Source organism: Anguilla rostrata, chromosome 11 (genome assembly GCF_018555375.3).
Source record: "Anguilla rostrata isolate EN2019 chromosome 11, ASM1855537v3, whole genome shotgun sequence".
In the NCBI taxonomy this organism is placed as follows: domain Eukaryota; kingdom Metazoa; phylum Chordata; class Actinopteri; order Anguilliformes; family Anguillidae; genus Anguilla; species Anguilla rostrata.
In genome coordinates this window covers 20,154,302-20,175,835 of record NC_057943.1, presented here as the reverse complement: position 1 = coordinate 20,175,835, position 21,534 = coordinate 20,154,302, and the positions used below count along the sequence as shown (strand labels likewise).

General features: G+C 42.3%; 1 protein-coding gene and 1 long non-coding RNA gene across 2 annotated transcripts in view; both read left to right on the top strand.

Moving 5' to 3' along the window:
* Window positions 1–444: 444 nt before the first annotated feature.
* On the top strand, window positions 445–6,880 carry rnf114 (ring finger protein 114). The gene is made up of 6 exons (XM_064298617.1): window positions 445–657; window positions 1,647–1,797; window positions 2,449–2,555; window positions 2,660–2,774; window positions 3,669–3,776; window positions 4,743–6,880. The coding sequence occupies exons 1-6, from the start codon at window positions 521–523 to the stop codon at window positions 4,806–4,808; spliced, it is 684 nt and encodes a 227-aa protein (XP_064154687.1). The 5' UTR covers window positions 445–520; the 3' UTR covers window positions 4,809–6,880.
* A 7,398-nt stretch (window positions 6,881–14,278) lies between these two features.
* The window catches only part of LOC135234229 (uncharacterized), a 29,132-nt gene continuing 21,876 nt past the window's right edge, over window positions 14,279–21,534 (top strand). Inside the window, exons 1-2 of the long non-coding RNA XR_010324042.1 lie at window positions 14,279–14,695; window positions 16,654–16,760. This is a non-coding gene — a long non-coding RNA (uncharacterized LOC135234229). The remainder of the gene's footprint in view (window positions 14,696–16,653; window positions 16,761–21,534) is intronic.

The following is a 21,534-nucleotide window of genomic DNA, read 5'->3' as shown; positions in this document are numbered from 1 at the left end:
GTGAGTTCAAGAATGCACGATTATTGATTAAATGTAGCACCCTCCAGAGCTTTCCTGCTCAAACTAATGACTGTATGATAAAAAGGCTGAGTGCGTTGTATGTATTTGCTGAAAAAGAATACTAAGAAATTCGCATTTATTATTATCATCTGAGTTTATTCAGGAAATTCATGGAAATTATTTGTATCTATAATTAATATATAATTAATTTGAATCCCCATGTATTGTCGCGTATAGTAGCCTTACCCCAGAGTTGTTTTATTTTTTATTTTTTTGCAGAACACCATTGCCTAACCTAAGTGTTTTATCACAACGAAAATATATAGTATATGCTGAAATCAGCAAGTAATCTAACAGAGTGACTGAAGATCAAAGAGCGAACTGAAAGTACCGGGGAAAAACAAGACATCAACAGCTGGTATGCACGCTCCTCCTTCTCCCATCAGGTTCAAAGCTATGACGTTGTTGTCTCTGTAGATTTTTTTTGTTGCTCACATACGGAGAAGACGCCGAGAAAGAAATGGCGATGTTTGGAGGCTTAGATTCTGCACTGAAAAAGAAAGGCTTTGCAGATAGCGAGAGGGACGTGTCAGAATTTGTCTGTCCTGTCTGTCTGGAGATATTTGATCGCCCTGTGACAACACAATGTGGGCACACGTGAGTATTAATTAAATTGACGTGTAGTTAGTTGGCTTGCGTTGTCTGTGTCCAATTTTAAGCAACATAGGTGATAATTCAACGAACTACTGGACATGCAAGATTTGCGTATCCGCATAGCTCTATGGTTTTAAGTTTTCCTTCATCTTTCTACCAGCTGTATTAGCTAGCTAGCTGAGTTGGCTATCTTGATAAATACGCGTCGAGCTATACACTGTTTCTAGCTTTCATAATCCTTTTAGTCCGATAATAATGTGCAGAAAGTACTGTGTGTATTTATTGTTGTACTTAGGATTAGCATGTCAACATGGTTGCTATTATGAAGTTAGCTTGCTAAGCTAACAAGCTAATTCCTCAATGTTTTTAGTTTCAGTTTTGTTTACGTTCGAGATGTAGCGGCGGTAGATTAGGGACTGTGGGACTTGTAGTTTTCCAGCGTATTGTCAAAAACAATTGGAATTGATGTAAGACTACATTTTCCATAGTTCCATAGTTTTTTGAGGGGCGGGGGGGTGGTTGGGGGTACGCACTTCAAGCTATGAATTCGAGGCGTAGGGTGTGCTTCTCACATCCACATTTTAAAAATGCAAAACGGCTATATCTTATGTTTCCATTATTATATTGCTGTAGTTTTACAATTGTAATAATTAAACAATAATATTTACTTGAAATAGATGGCATTATTCACATATTAAAATATGCCTTTTCCGGAATCAATGGTTATATTCATATGCTGCACTGCTGTACTTTTCACTGAGATCATTTCAGAAAAACAGCTGGGACTTATTTGTGCTTATTTGTGATTTGGGCAATATGCCTCTGTCAAAGTAATCAGACAAGCATACAGTAATACTGATAAACCAGGAAACCTCTGGCATGTACAGTAGTCTAATTCCTGCAATGTCATGAGTGAGAGGGCCAAGGCTAGAGCTTGATGAACAGCATTTATGATTGAGGGCTGGAGCTGCATCTGCTTTTTCTCTGATCAGGTTCTGCCAGAGCTGCCTGCAGGAATGCCTGCGTCCTCAGAAACCAGTTTGTGCTGTGTGCCGGGCAACCCTGGGGAAGTGGGCCAAAGCCACAGAGCTGGAGATACTCATTCACAACACAGTGAGCACCTGCAAGGGCTGCCGTGCCGAGGTGAGGTCCGTTCTGTAGCCCAGGGCTGATTGACATTGGCCCAAGATGGCTGCAACCAATCTCCCGGCTCCCTGAAACCGCCAACAGCCTAAGAACTGGGAAGGAAACTAGAAGAGAGACTGCTGTGGAATTTTCTGACTTGTGCTTTTTGTAGAAGCTGACACTTATTTTAGTTCCATTTGAAAATATTCCATTCTCCAGTGAGCCCCTGTCAATCTAGTAGAGTTCCCTTTTCATGATATTTTTGGAAACTAAACTGGATCACCAAAGACATGTAGCTTATTTTTCCAAATTTAAATAAATCCTAAAGACACTGCAGTCCCTCTGGGCCTAGGTTTTGTAGCCGTGGCATAGGTGCTTTCTACTGTACTGACTGGCTGTACAGTGTATACCTGTGTGACAGCTTTATGGCAAATGACCATGGCAAGGTAACAGTGATGCCCGATGTGATGCTGGGACTGAGGCATAGTTTCATAGTTTTGTCACCCCCCCCCCCCCCCCCCCGGCAGATTTGCTGCAAGTTACAACATGAAAACGTCTTCAACCCTGCTATTGTCAGCTCAGTTTGAGTCACTACCTGTGCTGCAGTTTGAAAGGCTGGAATTTAAGATGAACTGAACGTGACTGAGCTCTGTGCTTTGGCCTCGGCAGATGTGTTTGTCCCTGATGCGAAGCCACACAGCTGCTTGCTTCAAATATCAGGAGTACATCGATGAAGGGGTGAAGACTACGGCCAGATCCCAGCCCCCCGTCATCAGGTGAGAGCAGAGGGGAAGGGCGTGCTCCCATAATCCCCCATTCCATTCTAGAATTCACCACCGGCTCAGTGGTTTATTGAGCCCTCTACTTTTTTTTTCTCCAGCTCGGTGCCAAACCGCTTCACCTTTTCCTGCCCTTACTGCAACTTCCAGAACCTGGACCAGGATGGGCTGGTTGAGCATTGCACATCCCTGCACTCCAGAGATGCTCGCCAAGTGGTGAGGAGTTAACCCAAGCAGCCAAAGCCCAGCGAGACTTAGCAAGGGCCAACATAGCTCATTACAAGGGGCCAGGTGCACATTAAAATCCTATTTGCATTGTTCGTGCCAAGGTGAGTCAGGCTAGGGTTCCTCAACTCAAGATGGAGATACTCTGCACGTCTGTTACATGGGCCACGCTGTAGGCAATGCAGCCAGCTGAGATAAAAGTCTGTGCAGGGGCATTCAAAATTAATTATGCATGATAAACTTGGATGTATTGAGCTTGTTATGTTTTTGCACAAATGCATACAATTCATAGATGGTGATTAATTTGTGCAAAGTCAAAAACACGTGGCTTGTTAACCAGATAGCCATTTTATTTAGTGGCCAATAATAGAACAAAACCAAAAAGGTTACTTATGAACTAGCTACTTAAAGAATACAGTATTATTAGTGATTGTGTCTTTACAGTAGCATCTGGAATGAGAAGTACTGTAACTGTTTGATTAGTTTCCCACTGACTGTTGGGCAGACGTATCTTGCATCAGTGTCAGCCTGGTCTGTCTCATAGCATCATACGGCTGACAAGTGAGGCTACCTTTAAGAGTATGGCAGCAAAAAAAGAGGAAATATAAAAGTGAAATGCCTTATAAAAACAGACACGTGCAGCCGTGTGCATAATGGCGGACAGCAATCCTCTCTGCTCATCAATCACTCTGCATTAGAGCAGCTGCTAAATCACAGACAAGTGCTTGCCAAGAACAAGAGACTGACTGCTGCAACAACCAAAAAAAAAACGGATGCCAAAGTATTGTAGTCACATGCTTCTAAGTGGTGCAGTTTGATTGACAGAAGGCTGAGTTTGGAGTGGAGGAGTGTCATCAGGACCTTGTTCCCATGTGTTCTTTGAAGGTGTGTCCAATCTGTGCCTCAATGCCATGGGGAGACCCGAACTACCGGAGCGCAGATTTCTTCCAGCACCTGAAGATCAGACATACCTTCTCTTATGATACTTATGTGGTATGTAATCTATGATTAACTTTTTTATTCACCATAGAATTGAAATGAACAAAGTTGTGTGTCTGCTCGTGCATATGTGTGTGTGCGTGTGCGCGTGCGCGTGCGCATGTGCATGTTTAACTGCATTTCTGAAGTCCCTAGTAAATGGCCTGGCTCTGGCCTCCGCTCCCCACAAACCCTCAGCTGTGCCTCCCCCAAAGAGGACAGAGGATCTGGATCAGCTGTGCCTGATCTGCAAGCCTGTGTAAATCTCCACAGTACAAGCTCCTGCAATGTGTTGTGCCTTTTAAAGATGCACAGTGTATGACTGGATAGGAGTAGGGTTAAAAAGTCTGGGAATATTTAGGACTTTCCATGGGAAAATTATCTGGGAATTTTCCAGAAAGTTTCAGGAATTTACTGGAAATCTTCCGACTCTTTGCAACCCTAGACAGGAGTGAGGTGTGAAGTGGAATGTTTTATGTTCTGTTTCACAGTGTGTAGTAGTACAGAATTAGTGTGGAACAATAGCTTTTTCAAAGTTTGAGTTGTATTTGAGTGAAATCACATGGGTGAATTTTTTGGCTACTTTGCTGAGGTTTGAAGAGAGCAGTTGGTCCTTAGGAGGCTGCAGGCTTGCTCATGGGCTCTATCAGTGACCAGCAATTGCAGTGGCTGCGGATGGCGTCCTTTTGGTCCCATACAGCTTGATAATCAGTCCAGCCCCAGTGGGGATACAAAAACAACAAAAATACTGCTGGGGACTTTAATCACAGACTACACTACGTTGCATGTAGACACGGGCTCTTGACCAAGTCACTTGAGTCAAGTTTCATATACTTCAAGTTGATTTTTTCAGCTGTCTTTATCCTGTCTCTCACTTCTTGCTCTCATTCCAACCCTCTTCCTTCTCACCTCCTTTTTTCCTCTCCCCTCCTCACTTCCACTTCCTTTTCCTCCTGCTCTGTCAACTTTGTCTGATTATAGGACTATGCCACGGATGAACAAACCATGATCCAGGAGGCTCTGCAGCGCTCGTTGATGGATAACTGAACTGACCACTGGGGGCGCTGTTCAGGCTCATCCCAAACCAATGATCATGGATGGTCACTGCCAGAGACCCAGGGCAGCAAAGCAATCAGCAACACCTCTGTAGCAGCACTTTTCAACATTCATGTCTAGAGGACACCGGATGCTACATTACATCCAGCTGCACTTTAAAAATCTATTCAACGATCAGTGTAGTGAAAACAGTTGAAGGTTTGAGCAATTTATATCAACAGCTCAACTTTTTCTGTTGCATTTTAATAATTGACACTTTAGGGCTGTCACAAGTGGAATCATGTTTGTTCTTTCTGTTGAACAGTATTTTCATTTATATTTTAATCTTTAAGGCTTCCAAATAAGTATGGCAATATCTGGGGATATTTATGTACCACAGTGTAATAACATAACCTTGATTAAAAACTACACAGCAATGAAAATCCACTAGGTGGCCCCATTTACTTGAAAAAGTCTGTTGCTTTTTGATCCTTGGAATATTATCTGAATATCAACCGCTTCCACACTTAGAATCATAGGGGTCATGTTTTTTTTTCTTTCTTAGCTTGACGCTGTAGCTGATGTGGTTGTGTGTCACTGAGCAAATAAGAGCAGATAATTGTCACTATCTGGTGTATGTAAGCTGCCTGCCTCCCTGTGGAGTCGATTGCTGAAGATTCTGGTGTCCAGGTAGCACCCATGTTGCCGTAAAGAAAATAGACATCCGATCTGTGTCTTACTATGTGTAATTCACTTTCAAGATGGAAAACCATGTACAGAAAACCATGTCCTTTATTTGTCCCTTACAGACCCAGAATGGCCTTAGTTCAAATGTTTGTAGTATCTGTTTAATGGTTCATCGGCATTCCATTTTGCATGTCTCTTGCAGGAAGAGTGGGATCTTAATTACCAAGTGCCAATTTCATAAGGGAAAAAAGTCAACCAATTGAACGAAATTGTACACAAAATAACCACTGCAATCACCTGGCACCCCTTGAACCCTAGTTCTGTTTACCATTAAGTGACCAGATGGGGGCAGTGTTGCTCCATCTGTCCCATCTTACTGTCTCTAATTTTGTCTGAGCCAACGACAGACCCTGTCCCTCTATTGAGTCACCCCCGCAGAGCTGTGAACTACACAGTCTTTTGAAGATCAATTGTCATTCTACATCTCATGTTCTTGCTACTACATAAACCTGTTAAGTAAGGGTTTTTCCTTAGTGAAGTGACTTCTATTAGTCGAAAAGAAAGAGGCATTGTGCTGTGGGCATTAAGAGTTTAGATGTCTGGAGGCACCATTACCCAGTATGGTATGGGTGTCTGCTCGAGAGGACATCTGGCACATGACCCACACTGGTGTGGGGATGCACACCACTACTTTGAAATCATCTTGTGGTGAAATGCTGTGCATCTAAGTTGGTTATCTGGAGAAAGGCAGCAGGATCCGGTTTTATCTATGTCCCCTCAAATCCTGTTGCTTGTTTTGATGTGCAAGGTTTTACAGGGTTTTGTTTTTTTATTTCAGATAAAATTTTAAAAAAATCTGTGTCTATTCTTTTATTCGCAACATATTTCCAAAATTCTGTTTGCTGTATAACTCCTGCAGAGAAAAGTGGTGCAATTTTGTTAGTGCGTTTGGAAAGAAGGTGGCTTGAATCGATTAATGACTGTGTCACACCTCTAATAATGTCCATGTTTTTTCTAAAGTACACAAGGACTTTCTAGTTTATATTCATCTGTTTTATGCCTTTGTTTTCAGTTAACAGTGCGAGATAGAATATTTCAATTCCATCCTTTGTCTTGATGTTTGATCTTACAAGTGTTTAAAAAGTGGGAAGATACAGTTCTCAGTAACCAACAAAAAAAGTTTTCATTTAATTTTGTTTTTCTTTCGATGATTTTAGCCCTGGAAAAGTATCGTCTTTGCACCATCACAAATTACGCTTGCCTTAAATATCACAATGGCAAATTGTATATTCCTTACACTGAACAAGTGGCATTGATAAAGAACTTAAATGCGGTTTGTGCACATTGTATTTTCTATTAGAATTTGTTTTTCAATTAAAAACCTTTTTTATGTGTGACTAGTGTCTTGGTGGTGCTCAATACAGATATGATGACTAATACTTCAGTGACCGATGTAACAATACCTCTCTGTTGTAATCCTGTCTTTTTATATTATGCTAGTCAATATCAAGTGTGTTAGCTGTGTGCTTTCTTCCATCTCCCTCTTGCTACCTCTCCGTTCTTCTTCCCTCTCCCCACTTTCTTTCTCTCCTGTCATGCCTGATGTCCAAAGGAGCTAAATCCTGATAAATTAATGCTCTTTAATTATTTAAACACTGAACCCTGAAATCAAAGTGAGTGATTTATATCTGGATGTGAGATGTGTGGAGGCAGAAATAACAGTGAGGGCACTGATGGATGACTGAGGTGGGGGGTGGGGGAAGTGGTGGCGGGGGCTGGAGTGGAGGGTGGAGGTGTGGGTGGCATGGAGCAGCCAAGAGCTCCGCTTACAGTATCAGCACAAACATGCCCCCTCCTACCGTTTCCCAGCAACATTGCCCCTGCTATGCAACTGTGTTCAATGCCTCTTGCCATGCTCAGTTCCAATGTGCCAGTGCTTGGAGTGGATGCTACCAGTCACTGCAATGGGAATCATGAGACGATGAGCATATTTGTATTTGATCTTAAAAATGCAGTATGTTTGGAATGTTGACGTTTTTGGTGTCTGTTATTGTGCACATTAATTTTGAGTGCTACCTTATTTGGTTTTCTTATTGAAATTGGAAAGTGTTGAGAATATGAACTTTAGATCCAAAACTTGAGTTGCAAGCCTTTCAGTGTTTCTGTTCACGGAGTACTATGAAACCAATTCAAGGGTGCCTTTCACAGTGATGTTCATAAATGTGATAGCACAATGAAACACTGTCTCAGGGAGCAAACAAGTCCAACATCATGGCATTCACACTCTCCATAGAGTTCCATTATCCTTGTTTACTGTTTTTCATTCATGTGATTAGTTAAGTGATATGAAGCTACTAAACTTGATGCCTACAAACAAAAACACTTTCCCTCTTTGTTTCGTGTCCTGTTTAATTTTGCTTCTGGCAGATCTAGAAGTTTGCTAGAAAAGAGCTAACGAGATGCTCAACCCCTTCTAGGCAGGAAGGAAGAGGTCCTTAGAAACATGGTAACTGTTTCTCTGGTGCTGGCTGTGCAGGGGAGGTGGGGGGGGGGGGGTAAAAGAAACGAAAAAGGAAAGAGAAGTGAACATATTGAATAAAAATTTAATAAAGATCAGTGCATCGTTTCTTTGATGAGAGAATTAGAAAGTGTGTTGAGTCTTGGGGCTGTGTAGAGGCAGCAATTACCGCTACACGTCCCTCCGGGCACTCGGAACAGGAAAGAGGAGTAGTTTTGTTCAGAAGTGTGTCACAGCATCACTTTACACAGAGACGCACTTCCACCCACTTTCCTTTGTTTTACTCTCCTGTGGAAAGTCACGGGAGATGAGGGGGGAGCGGGGGGAGTTCACTACTTGTTGGGACTGGATGGGGAGGCAAGTGTGTACTTTTTATAAGCCATTCACCTCTGTAAATATGACCTGATAAGAAATAATCTGGCACAGCTGCTGGGGGCACTTCAAATCAGATGAAAGGAGTGTGCAGATTTGTCCCCAGACCAAATCAAAGCAAATGTGTGACCCATTTGCTGAAAGCATATTACAGGAGTCACATTGTTCTGAACCAGGGGTGAACCCGTGATAGGACTTGTGCATCGCCTTGATCAGTGGCAGGCTTTTAATCTGTGATTGACTCTGTGTGAGTGGAGGCTCTTAACTAAAGTCTAACAATTCTGAGCTTTGCTGCAGCATGACAGGGAATGGTTTCCTGAATGATAGTGCTCTCTTTGTCTCTTTGGTCACAAAGATAAGAAGTGCTCATTGCAGGTGTCAAATTTGTTGGGCTTGGCAAATTTCCATCCACAAAATTAGAGAAAAGAGCAGTCTGTCATGTCTCCTGCTGTGAAATCAGGTCTAGTAGACCTCTGTTCATCAGGGGTGGTGGTTCTTGTGTCTCCTGAAACAAAACCTCACCCAAGTCTATCATGTGGTGGTCACACTGGGTTCAGGAAAGAGTCCAGGGTACAGGGGAAGCCCAAGTTAAAAAGCCCTATGGGAAAAATGCAGGCAGTTCTACCACTTTCATCTATATCCGTCTCCATGCCTGGAAAGTTTGGCCAGACTGGGAGGGGGGGATTGTTTTATTTATTTTTTTGCTGAGGGAGGTATCGGCTCCACGGCAGAACACTGGGGGTTTGTTTGCTGCGGATTCCTCAAAGTCAGGAGAAACAGGAAGCCCCAGAATCCTGCCACAGCCCTGCCGCCACACGGCAGGTTAATCCTCCTCGATGCTTGAATGCAAAGTGCCAATGGGCATCCCCGACTTCAAGACTGATTCTACACCGGCTCCTCTTCCGCTCTTAAATTCCCTGTGTCCGACCCCCCACCCACCTTAACTTGTCTCCGAGCCTAAGAGGGATGTTCTCTAGTCTTTGATTTTCATAACGCCTCAAACCAACCTGGCATCAGATCAGCTCAGAAACTTGCCGCGCAAAGCGGTTCGTGCTGTGTAGCCGCCTCGCGCACTAACCTTTCCCTGTTCAGCACTCGCTGAATTCAAGCAGCAATTATTACCGCTGCCTGTAAGTAGAAGCTGTTACAGATAAATGGCAGAGGCTCGGTGTTCATGTCTTACTGTACCTGTGCATGGCATAGGATCAGTTAGATGTGATTTTAGGAGCTGTGTATCAGAGTTTGAACACCACTACGGTAAGGGACGATCATCATTACGCAGATCCTGGTTTGAAAACATAGCATTACTGTTATTGTTTGAAGTGGATATCTGATCCTTGTGGTAGGTTTTAGCTTCTCAGACATGGCTGGGAATGAAAAGTCTGGGGATGGCTGGAGGCTCTGGGCTTGGCGGAAGGATGATCTTGTTGATTGTAATTGCAGCCTTGACCATATTGTCATGCCTTGTCTTGGCAGACAAAGGCCGCTGGCGACATGTAAGTCTCTGCGGCAGGGAATTTTTGGTGCCAGGAAGCAGTTTACCAAAGAGGGAAGGGATAGGGAGGAGAGGAGGGGGAGGGGAAGGTGGGGTGATAGTCAGCTGAAATTTAAAAAGTCTGTGCGGTTTGGTGAACTAAAAGGCCCGGTCATCTAAAATGGTGGGGAATGATTGCCTTGTAGGATAACTGCCACACCTTCCTCTCTATGTGAGCAGTAGGATGTGAGTGCACTCCAACATGAACTGCACCGAAGCAGTTTTTTCCTCTTGCCTGCGGTCTGGCTGTCCCATCTAAATCAACCTACAGTCCTTTTACCAACTGATTTAAACTTAGTAATATGTGCCAATTATGTTTAATTATTTAACAAAAAATAAAAAATAAAAAAAAAATCAGGGATTTTCGGACCTTTTCTAACCATAGTAATCCATGATAGAGGTTTATTAAACACATGCCTATTAGTGTATGTAAGGATAGTATTAAAGTATTAAAACATTTCATGTCAATTCTTTTTGTGAAGCCTCTCTCCGCAGAATTCTGTTACTTGATTCATTTGTGTTGCCACAGTCTTTCTGAAGACTCTTTAAAATGGCAGCTCATAACGGCCATCGGACTGCTCTTCTCTGTGTGTGAAAAGAAGTGCCATTGTCTGAAAACTTGTTGATCACGATGTAAACCCTTGGAAAGGGCGGAGAATCACTGGAGTAGCATAAATTTCCCCATGAAAAAAAAATGAAAATGAAAACATAAATTTGATTGTCAAGGGCATTGCTAATCATCATTTTATTTATTTATATGAAAACCTGCCCCCCTCTCTACTAATATTTGAAAGTTTAGTCTTCTGAAGCAGGCAGAGGAAGCTAGCTGGGGTCCCCAGAGTGGGGCCTTGTGCGTGTGTGTTTCTGGAGTGGGGGTGCATCACTGCGGAATACAAGGCCAACTCAGGGGAGAGGAGCTAAATTTTCTAAAAAGCCCCCCCGTCTCCCCCACCCCCATAGAATTATTAAAACGGTAGTGTATGAAAGAGGCCCAGTGCAGCGAGGCTCAGGGCTATTATTCTCCCATTAATTTTTCCATTTGAAATCAAGCCTCACAGGGAAGATGAAGAGGAGGGGGCTAAAGGGGGCTGCAACTGCTTTAATGTCCAACAGGGGAGGCAATTTCGCTTTCAAAAAAGCATCTAATTATGCAGAGGCTGCCTCTGCACTCCCCCCAACTCAGCCAGGCCCAGGGGGAAGCTCTGCCTGTATTAAATCTTAGTTTGAATCCAATTCCCCCCTTCGGTTAACCCCACTGCTGGAAGTGCTGCTGTTAATTAGGAACTATCAATGTTCCAGAACAGCTATTGCACATTTTAATTTGTACTTTTATGCTAAACATTTGGTTTACAGGTACACACAGAGGTTTTCTATGACGAGAGAAAAGTATTTGAAAGGCTAAGAACAGCATGAGTTGGTGGATTCTTGGACTGGCCTGTGTTGTTGTGGCTTGTGAACGCAGCAAGCAAAGTACCTGGATTGTTTCAGGACTGAAGAAATTCAGGCTTGCTCAGAACTGTATGGGATCTGGATTAACTTTTCAGGAAATAAAAGTGACAGGACATAGCAGTTCATGTGAGATATCAGAGTGAGATATGTGAGTGAACTAGCAGATACATGTATATGTAGTTGATCTCTGTAAGAAGGGTTATGCATGAGTAGTTTGTGGGAACATAGTAGGGAGTAAGGACTGAGGGTGAAGATTATACTGTTGACTGGGGTGGAGGCTACACTACTGACTGGGGGTGAACGCTATGTTAATGACTAGAAAACATTGTTCAGGACTGTAATAAAGCCCAATCCCCACCAAAAATAATTTTATCAAGAAATGCATGGTGTTTTGGGATGTTGTTATCCCACAGGAAGAAGGTGTTATCATGCTAACAGAGGTTTCTATCCCAAAGGTAGAAGAGTGAAAATATGATTTTCATATTTTTTCACACTTTTAACAAACTGAAATATAAGCAATAGAGATGTAGTTTTTCATCCCTCATGATAGCATTGCTAATATAACTCATAAATCAGAATTGACGTGATCAATTTTCTGAATATATTTTAAGAAACTATTTCAGATATATTTTTTATCAGAAAAGCTTTTTCTTAATGAACAAAACTGTCACTTGTAATTCATTCATTTAGAAATTGATCAGTGCCTTGCTCCCTTTCCCCAAGCCTTTATTCCAACTTGATAGGACATAGGGGTGGTTTTGGACCGATGTATCCATTCAAAGGGCAATGATCCAATACAATTTATACCACATGCAAAAATCAATACATCTCGTTATGAATCATAACAAAATATTTATTTAAATGTCCATAATCGTACAGAGGTTTGTTCTGGCAACACTGCTAACACCACTGTTTATGTTTCCAACTCAGCCTCATCATCACTTGCGCTAGTGCCATTTTTCCTTCTGTTGCATGTGACAACAACACGTTTATGCACTCTCAACCTCATTTTGGTCGTATGTGTATGCTGTAACAGGATTGTGTTAGCTGGATCATGTAGTTTCTTACCATACTGGATCATTTTGGATTGTGTCATAGCAAGATTTTTCGATATTGGAAAATATCGAACCGTTGCTTCAAGAATCGAAATTGCATCCTATCGTGGTGAAGCCTGAGGTTTACACTCCTAATAGGAACTGAGGTCCAGTGCAGGACCCCTCCTTTTCTTTTCAATGGTAAAGCACTCAGGTTGGGCCTTTCAAAATGCCTTGGGGAGGAAGTTGCTTTGAAAAGCTTTAAGAACATACAGTGCAATAAGTAACCAGCCTTCTCGCATCTCTGTTTTCTGCCCCTTGCACCCCCCTACCGCATTTTAAAATTCAAATCACCAGTTTCCTCCTGTTTTTATTCTTTGAAAATTGCCAGAGTTAGCTGATCTGTCAATCTCTTGGCGTCTCTGTCTAATTCTAGCAATACACCTCCAACCCTTGCAGCTCAATTATTAACTGCCAGGTACTGAATCAAAGTGCTGACGGGCCGGCCAGTGACAGCTGATTTAAAAGACAATAGTGCTGTCCCCACTACTTAACTTGTCAAGGTAGTCAGAGCGCTTTTCTGTTAACTTAACACATCCCCCCTAATCGCCTGTACAAGAACAATTATTGAACTAACCTCTGAAGCAATTAGGAATGCATTACTATCTATAAAATTGCTAAAATGTATTGCTATTATACATATACTAATATTATATTTTTTGTAAGGATGTTTTTGGTTTTTGGTATCTGGTATTGACTGATTTCAAAACCTCAAGCCAAAATGATGTAATTTGCCATTACATGGCCAGAGTAGCATCCAATGCCCGCAACAATCCTTGTTCTGAAAATGATCTCGAAACAACCACAAACTGCCATCTGCCAATTAGTCACTGAGGACAAATTACTCTCGGGAATGAGTTTATTTTCGAAGTAAAAAACGCATGTAGTGCTTTTATTAAGTTAAGAACAATTTTGGGAAAAATCCTTTTTTTTTGTAATGGAATAAGTCTCCTTGTACACAACGTGTCTTCACTGGTTATGAACATATACTGTATGTAACAGAAATGGACTGTTGCTGCAGTGCCGGTTGATTTTAGGTGTGTTTCAACAGTTCTTGATTTATGCGATTGACGGGCTATTCGCCTGGATTCAAAAGCATATATTGGCAGCTGACTAAAAGGAATCTTGCGAAGCATTGTTGGCTTCCGGGACTTGAGTTTGTGATACCTGGTCACAATGAGGAAAAACATAGATTGGGATGGCAGGTATGCCATCCGCCAAGTTACGGGTTGAGGGGCATGCCCCATACCTATACAGTACTGAGAGTTGGGCAGTTTTCAGGGTTTCCTGGGGAAATAACCACAGTGGCCACAGACACTCATCCCTCAAGAACATTAACCTATCTTATGGCCTCATGCAAAAACACAAAACTCAGACAACTTTGCACATCCACACAATAAAGCCCAAACTTGGGTTATTTTGTGTTTTCTCTTTATTTTTCCTGCCAATTTTGTCATCAATAATGCTCCAGTCCCACAATCAATAATTATCCCCACTAAAAATGTAGCTAGCTACATCTGCCAATAAGAACATCTGATTAAAGCAGTTTCATGAAAGTAGCCAGAATACAGAGGCAAAAAAATACATATAAGCAAGTGCACATGATGCTATCTCAGCTAATATAACACGTTTTTGAAACTTTGGGGGCGTTATCTTTATTTTGTGTGGAAGCTAGCTTTCTAAATAATAATTGCCAGAACATGTAAACTATTGCTCTTACAGCTGTATAATCTTTGTGAGAAACTCATTTACATTTCTGAAACGCATTCTCTATAATTTCAAGTGCAAATAGCATAATATTGTTCATGACTAGGGATGGGTATCATTTAGATTTTGACGATGCCCGTTCTATAACGATAACTTTTGAAACGGTACCTGAATCTGTAGCCTAGTCTAGGCCTACCTTCTTTAAAATGACGAGCAGACAGAACTTTAAAAAAAAAATTTATTGCAAAGGCATTTCCCATTGTTCGTATCCTTTTGGGTTAAATACAGCCACTTCTAGTTAGTGCCGCTTCTGGTATTTTGCCCGAGTTTAACGCCAGCTAGCTTTCTAACGGTACCTGCGGTCAGAGACGGAGTCGATAAAAACGAGTGTAACGTTAGTGAATATAGCAACGAAATTCTCCACCGAAATCCTGGTCCTGCAGGTACCAGTTGTATGCAAACCGGTGCCACAGTGCTACTGGAACAACCGAACTGTATCATTGACTGGAACCACTGTCTCGGACTACATGACTACAAGGTAGGCCCTAAAACCTCAGACTACTATTGCCGGCTTCGCCCAGCCAGGGGCTTCTTTTGCAGAGCTGCTGCTGGTTACTATTGAAGTCATTTTGCAACGTTACACAAAGCGATCAAAATGATCAACCATACATGCAAGATAAGTAGTCAATTTGATTATTCATGGTAATTTAAATGTTTACAATTGTATTTCCTCATGCAATGTTGATATTAAAATTAAATCTGCATGTTCAAAACGTGTGGAGGAAAAGGCACGAAGGGGGAACCATATGGATTTCATGAGGTCAGGTTTGTTGGTTTTCTTAGTGACATTGGTCATATTGACAGTTGTGGCAGGTCTGGAGAGAATGTGGTCATTCAAACTTTATGGATCACATCAAAGTGTGGAATGCCAATAATTTATAGTGATCTGCAATTCAGCTGTGTTGCACTTTTTTACACAAATTTTTAAATGCCTGCACTATACAGGTCTGTTTGAAAAATTGTCTGCATCCAGTGCTTTCGGTGCATGAAAAGCTCACCATGAATAAAGTTTAAATGACCATGTTCTCTCCAGATGGTAAGATAAATAAACACAGTTACATGAAATAATATAGGAAAGATTGGGTAGCATTTATTTGGAATAGAGCTTGTTTAATTTGTAGCCAGTATTGTTTGTTGTAACTTGGCTTCATTTTGATGTCTATACTTTTAACGCAAGTTTTAATAGCGACTTATAAATGGTGTATTTGTGAGTAACTTGGTATGTTTGTACATTGAAAATAGTTTTTGTTGGGATAAATTCAACATTGCAAATTTAGTGACAATTTGGATGATAACTATAACTTTATAGTTTTGGCCTTTTGATCACATTTAAGTAGTAGAAGGGTTAAGCACAAATATGACTCCCCTCCCTCATTAGGTTAATCAGGTGCTGCAGGTGTGGCATTCAGGTGGTACACCGGGCACTTATGAAGCTCACAGTCATGAATTTCTGTGGGGATTGCCATGGTTAAATGTAGCAGTTACAGTTGTAGTTGGAAAATATGATTTTTTTCCCCCAGTAGTCCATTGCTGTGTCAATAGATGTTATGTTTTCGGTTGAAACACAATACAAGCCAATACCTCCTTGGTTTCCAAGATACCTGACTTTTCTTCCACATATCCATATCTCCTCTGGTCAGTATCTGCAGTTCACTTCCAATTTATGCAATTAAATGCTATAGTTTTCTCTATGCTTTTCCTTGGTTGTGTTGTGTCATTTGTTACAGGACATGCTCTCATTCAGAATAGGTAATAATTTTGGATGGCTCTAAACTCCTCAGCAAACAAAAGTGTGCAAGTAAATGTTCTTTTTTCCAACCTTAATGCATATTCTTACTGTTATGTATAACTGCTACTGCAGGTTTATTAAAAGTTTGTGTCTCTAATGTTCCCCAGCCTCCCCCACCCCCTCGTCTCCCCCCACATCCCTGGTAGAACTGCGGTACGAGAAAGTAAACACCTAGTTGACAGCACCGCTGTCTCTCGAGGCGTAGCAAATAAATAGTCAAATCCTTCCCAATTATTAACTGCCCCCACAGCTTCCCATTTAAATTCTAGCATCTCTACCGACCGCCATCCATTTCCTGTGTTTTGTGTGGCTGGCAGGGATGGTGGTCACTTTGCTCCCCTTGAGAATGGGCAGCACTGGCTGATCTGTCAATCTCCTGATGTCCTCTGTCTAATTCCAGTAATACACCTCCAGCCCCCGCGGCTCAATAATTAACCACCAGGAATCAAAGTGCTGACGGGCCCAAGGGTGTGTGTGGGGTGGGGGCAGTGGTCCTTTGGCGTGACAATGACATCAGTGACCAACTCTTGGTGGTGCCATTGCAGGCTGGCTTTTTTTTGGAGGGGGTGGGGGGCCAGCATATCATTGAGGCAGAGGAACTCCTTCCATGAATTGCTCTTTGATGAGTTCACTTATCTTGTCTTTAGGAACGAGTGCTTTCACCCCAGTAACGGCACCTAGATAAACATTAACAGCCTGTCCGTCTGCAAAGCACGAGGGGGCTTCCTGAACAAAACAGGACATAAAAAAGGAGGTACGGTTTTCTCTGCCTGGGAGCACCTCTTTTTTTCTATCTATCTATATATGTGTATCATCAGCAAATTCCTGCCTTTATGTTACTTTTATGACCCTGTTTTTCCTCTCTTCTGCATCCTTTCTCAGAAGCTGTCCCTTTTGTCCCTTCCCCCTTCGCCGCCTGTGCATTTTTGCCATTCCTTACGTAACTTGTTTCTAAAGGAAGGACAAACAAGGGACATTTTTTTGACTTTGAAGTTCCTAAAATCATTGCAGGGGTTACAGAAAAATTCCCAGTGGCATTTAAGAAAAATGAGGGGACAAACAAAGCAATAGCAATGCATATTTTGTGGTGGGTGGTGGGGAATCAAGAAATACATATGTTTTGAAGACACTGCAGTCATACAAATAGACAGTTGTCCAGCTGAATGTTATATACTCGCATAGAATGACTTTAATATCTTTGCCCTCTGTCTGTTGGCATTGAAACTGGCATTGTGGGAAATGAGAAGAGGGGCTTTATAGGGCCTTGTTGAAGCGATACACCTGAAGAAGCATTACAGAACTGAAGGGCTGCAATATGCTAATGTTTGTGCACGTCTGCTCATTTGTTTTAGCTGTGAATGGTGGTTCACAGGTGAGACTCAGGGTTTTCTGTATTGTTTTATCATTAGAAAGAAATTGGCGATGGAATATCGAAATCTAATTGATCGGCCTGTAGCGTCATTGATCTATGATCATTTCAAATGAGATGTCCTCTCTGTCTTTTACTTTCTCTCTCTCTTTCCCTTCTCTCCATCGCTCTCCTCTCTCTTTCTCACTTTATGTTGTCACTCGGGCATATCCCCTCTTTTTCCTTCCCCTTTGAATTATTAACTCCCTGCTCTGAGGTCTGAATGGCTTTTGCTGAGTGGCCAGATGATGGATCCGGCTTCACATTGCAGCCGTTTAGGAAGTCCGTCCATTCGGGGGGATTACATAGCCTGTCCACGTCAATCCCCCAGAGCTGCCCTCCATCCACCCACTCACACACACACACACACACACTCAGTCACACAGATACTCACAGGCACACACACGCACGCACGCACAAACACACACACGCACACTCAGTCACACGGACACTCACAGGCACACATACACACGCACTTCCATATACAATACACACTAGTAGTTTACAGCATCACCCATGATTCCAAATTGCAATTGCACACATTCCTTATATACACAAGCACATGTTATCAAACTAGAAATAATTTACAACGTAGGAATTTATTATTTGACTTATGGATAGCGTGATTGGGAACCCCTGAAAGAGTTTTGCTTATCTGGAGCCCAGACACCTTTGCATGTGGAGAAAGCATCTGAAATCCTGATCTTTATATTTGTTTGGGGCTATAGCATGCCCTCTCGTATCTTGCTTAAATTTCCTGGCAGCTGAGGTTTTACAATACCCGGTTACAGTCTTGGCCTTTGGTTACCTACAGAATACACCGGGGGAAGGGCGTTGGTGGGTGTGGCAGTTACATCAGAGGGTGGGTGGTTGCATCAGCTATGTGTAAGTTCATTTGTAGCCTCACTTTGATTATAAATCAAATTATACTGAACTTAATGGGGTTTTCAGTTACAACACGCCTATGAACGATCTACAGTAGGCATAGCTTGTGCAACCAGCCCCAGATTATGTTTAGAAGGGCTCTCTGGAGAGTGCAGACCCAGGGGATCAAATTCCTTAGTGCAAGGACATTGGAGCTCTTGGTAGGATCTCAGGGTATATTTATCTGCTCTGGAGGTGAGGTGTCTGAGGTCTGGAAATGTGCTGAGAGAGAGATGGATGAGAGTGAGGGAGAGAAAAAAGGAGAGAGGGAGGGAGAGAAAGGGAATGTGAGTGAGAAAGAGGGAGGGGGAGAGAGGGGGAAAAGTAAAAGAAAGGCACATGCAAGCTCATCTCCACGTGAATATGTCAAGACTGTTTGAGGCCAGTAAACCTAAATCAACCAGGTGATGGGTCTGTGCAAAACCCCTTTACTTCACACCTGGAAGCCTACGCCACCCAGTGGCGCCTGTCCCGTAGGATTTACCTTCCTCATCTGCATTCCTCTATCCCTTATTAGACCCTCACACGCACAAACGAAGAAAATCACGCAACACACTTGCATGTACTGTACACAAGCGTACATGCACACAGACGCACACATACAAAAATGCTCACGCAGCATACAAGCATGCACCTATACTCACATTCAGACACACGCAACACACAAACACACACACACACAAAACCACTCATAAACGAAACACTCCGGAACACTCTGCCTGACAGGGCCCCCCACCTACCAGGAAGGTTGCCCCCTCGCCTGGCTAGTTCCTGCCGTGTCTCCTCTCTCTCCTCCCCACCACAGCCGGTCCCAGTTCAATAATTAACCCCGATAATAATAAATGATTCTGCTGACTGTGGTACACCAGAGGGGCCTTAGAGCTGCCATGTATAGGAAGCTGCCTCTCTCTGGCCACTGTGATGGAGAGCGTTCACTCTGTCACACTGAGTGATGGGCCAGTCTCCATTCTTGCACTGGCAGGGAGTGTAGGTGTGTAGGCGGCTGGATTGACGTCCAGCACCACAACAAAAAACGTCATCGCTTCCGAAAGGGCGGATAAAGAACTTTCTCATGACCCAGTTTAGCTGAGATCTCAGGAGTGTTGCAAAGTTTACTTTCGTAGGACATGAAGGCTGATGCTTTATTTGCTCTTTTTCTAGCATTCCCAGATTTATTGTAGTCTCCTGTTCTTGGTTTACTTTGTAAATAAAGAGAAAACGCCCAAGTTTTCTGGATAGGTGTTAAAAAATCCTCTGCCCTGGTCTGCTGGCCTGAATGACTCACTTCAATAAAATATTGTAAATATTCTCCAGGCCTCTCAGATAAACTCATGAACAACGCTGAACCACTTCTAATGCAAACAGATAAGTGGCACAAGCCATGATGTTAAATCCGGTTTGCACAACCTGTGCAATTAATGACTTTTGATGGAAGGTCATTTTCTCCATTCCCTATTACTCTTCCCTTAAACATTATTTTACCAAGTGCACTGGTTAATACCCACACTCATTGACTTTGGACAGCTGAGTGGTCAAATTAATTGGTTAACCTTCATATGCTTGTTTTCCTGTCTGTTTGGAAGAAAACAGGCGGTCATGTGAATTACAAATGTTTTTCACCCGCTCATCATATGAGCTTGTGCTAGTTCATGCAGGGTTACCTGTGAATCTCAGGCCAATAGGGATTTACTGACCGTGATTGTGATGGGGCTTTACAGTGACCTGTATGGAATGCAGAGCAGAGGTGGGTGTTGATTTGAGGACTCCCCGTCTTTAGCTGGAAGTATGGAATCATTAACCTGTTGCCTCAATAAGACATTCTGTTGGGGTGTCCAGGCTTTGTTCTGGCTGTCAGCATCAGGAAGTGTGAGTTCCCCCTGTCACATGAGAGGGGTGGGGAGTGATGTGTCCCACAGCGGTCTGGGGGTACCCTCTCTCTTTCTCCCTCTTTCTTTCCTCATTCCTTCCTCACCTCACCTTTTTTATCTTTAGCTAGATTGGCACCGTGGTCGTTGTTTTGGTTTGATTAGTATTGCTGTAAAGGCCAGGGTGTCAGTCAGTGTGATGGAGTGTGTTGCCTTTGGCTCTGCTGAGAATTCGCACTTGGGATAAAATATTAGAGGTGTGCAGGGAGAGGTTGTCCTGCAAGTTTCCACACTGCCATTGGTGCACAAGCAAAGGTACAATGCATTCTGTGTGGCTAGGTGAGTGACATAAATGTTCAACTATCTGGAAATTACAGCCAAGGCTGACGACTTGACATTTGACTGGGAAGGAAAAAATAATCAGTCAAATGAGCACTAAGGGTGTTTTCACAAATTCACCTAGAATTCAGAGTTTCATTACTTTTGTGTCAAATTATGTAACGTAAATATCAAACTGTAGTCTGAGTGCTAGACTGAGACTACATCCTGTTCTAAGAGCACCACCATTCTCAGCAGTATTGACTCTGGCTTAGATTCAATCAACAGTTGTCCTTAACTGTGACTTATAAATGTGTAAAATATATAAATACATTCAAGTGTGTTTCTTTACAAACACAGTATGGTACTTTTGCCCACTGAACTTGTCATACAATATATGTGAGGGTAAAAAAACAAATATTTGTATTTAATTGTGAGTCAAACTTAAGAAGAAATGGTTGGTTGAAAGCTGGCCTATGATGTAATATGTAAGCTGTATTTGCTATACGAGACTGTATGTATCACCTTCACAATGTGAGACTTATTTGCACAGGGACAGCTGTTTTACAGCTGGGACTGTGTAAGTTTACACAAAAAAGTTTCTAAATACAAACAAAACCAATGAATTCCATATAAATAAAAGATTTCGATCCGGCAGTAGTCGTCTCCTGGTAAATGGAGGAGTATAATGTAACTTTGCCATACGTGGATCTAATGGATCACGTTGAATCAAACACTCTACTTACCAATGTTTTCAGACATAAAGCAATGACGTTTATACCATTGACACTTAAGCACATCCCACCAGCACGTGCTCACTTTCACAGCAACACACACACACCCCTTCACACTCAAATACACATGTAAAAACAACAGCTGTTTTTTATCCAAACTTTGCATAATGTTTGTGCTTTAATTTGCTGAAAAGGCAGTTGTAACATATGCTGAGGTGTCATTTGTCTGTATATTGATATTTGCGGTATGCCTTTTGGGCAGGCATCTTTGTACGTGTG

Bases quoted from the DNA above. Each gene is read 5' to 3' on its own strand.
- rnf114 (XM_064298617.1), top strand. From the start codon at position 521: ATGGCGATGTTTGGAGGCTTAGATTCTGCACTGAAAAAGAAAGGCTTT. The intron at 1,798-2,448 runs GTGAGGTCCGTT...TGGCCTCGGCAG, and splicing joins GCAAGGGCTGCCGTGCCGAG to ATGTGTTTGTCCCTGATGCG. The intron at 3,777-4,742 runs GTATGTAATCTA...GTCTGATTATAG, and splicing joins TCTCTTATGATACTTATGTG to GACTATGCCACGGATGAACA.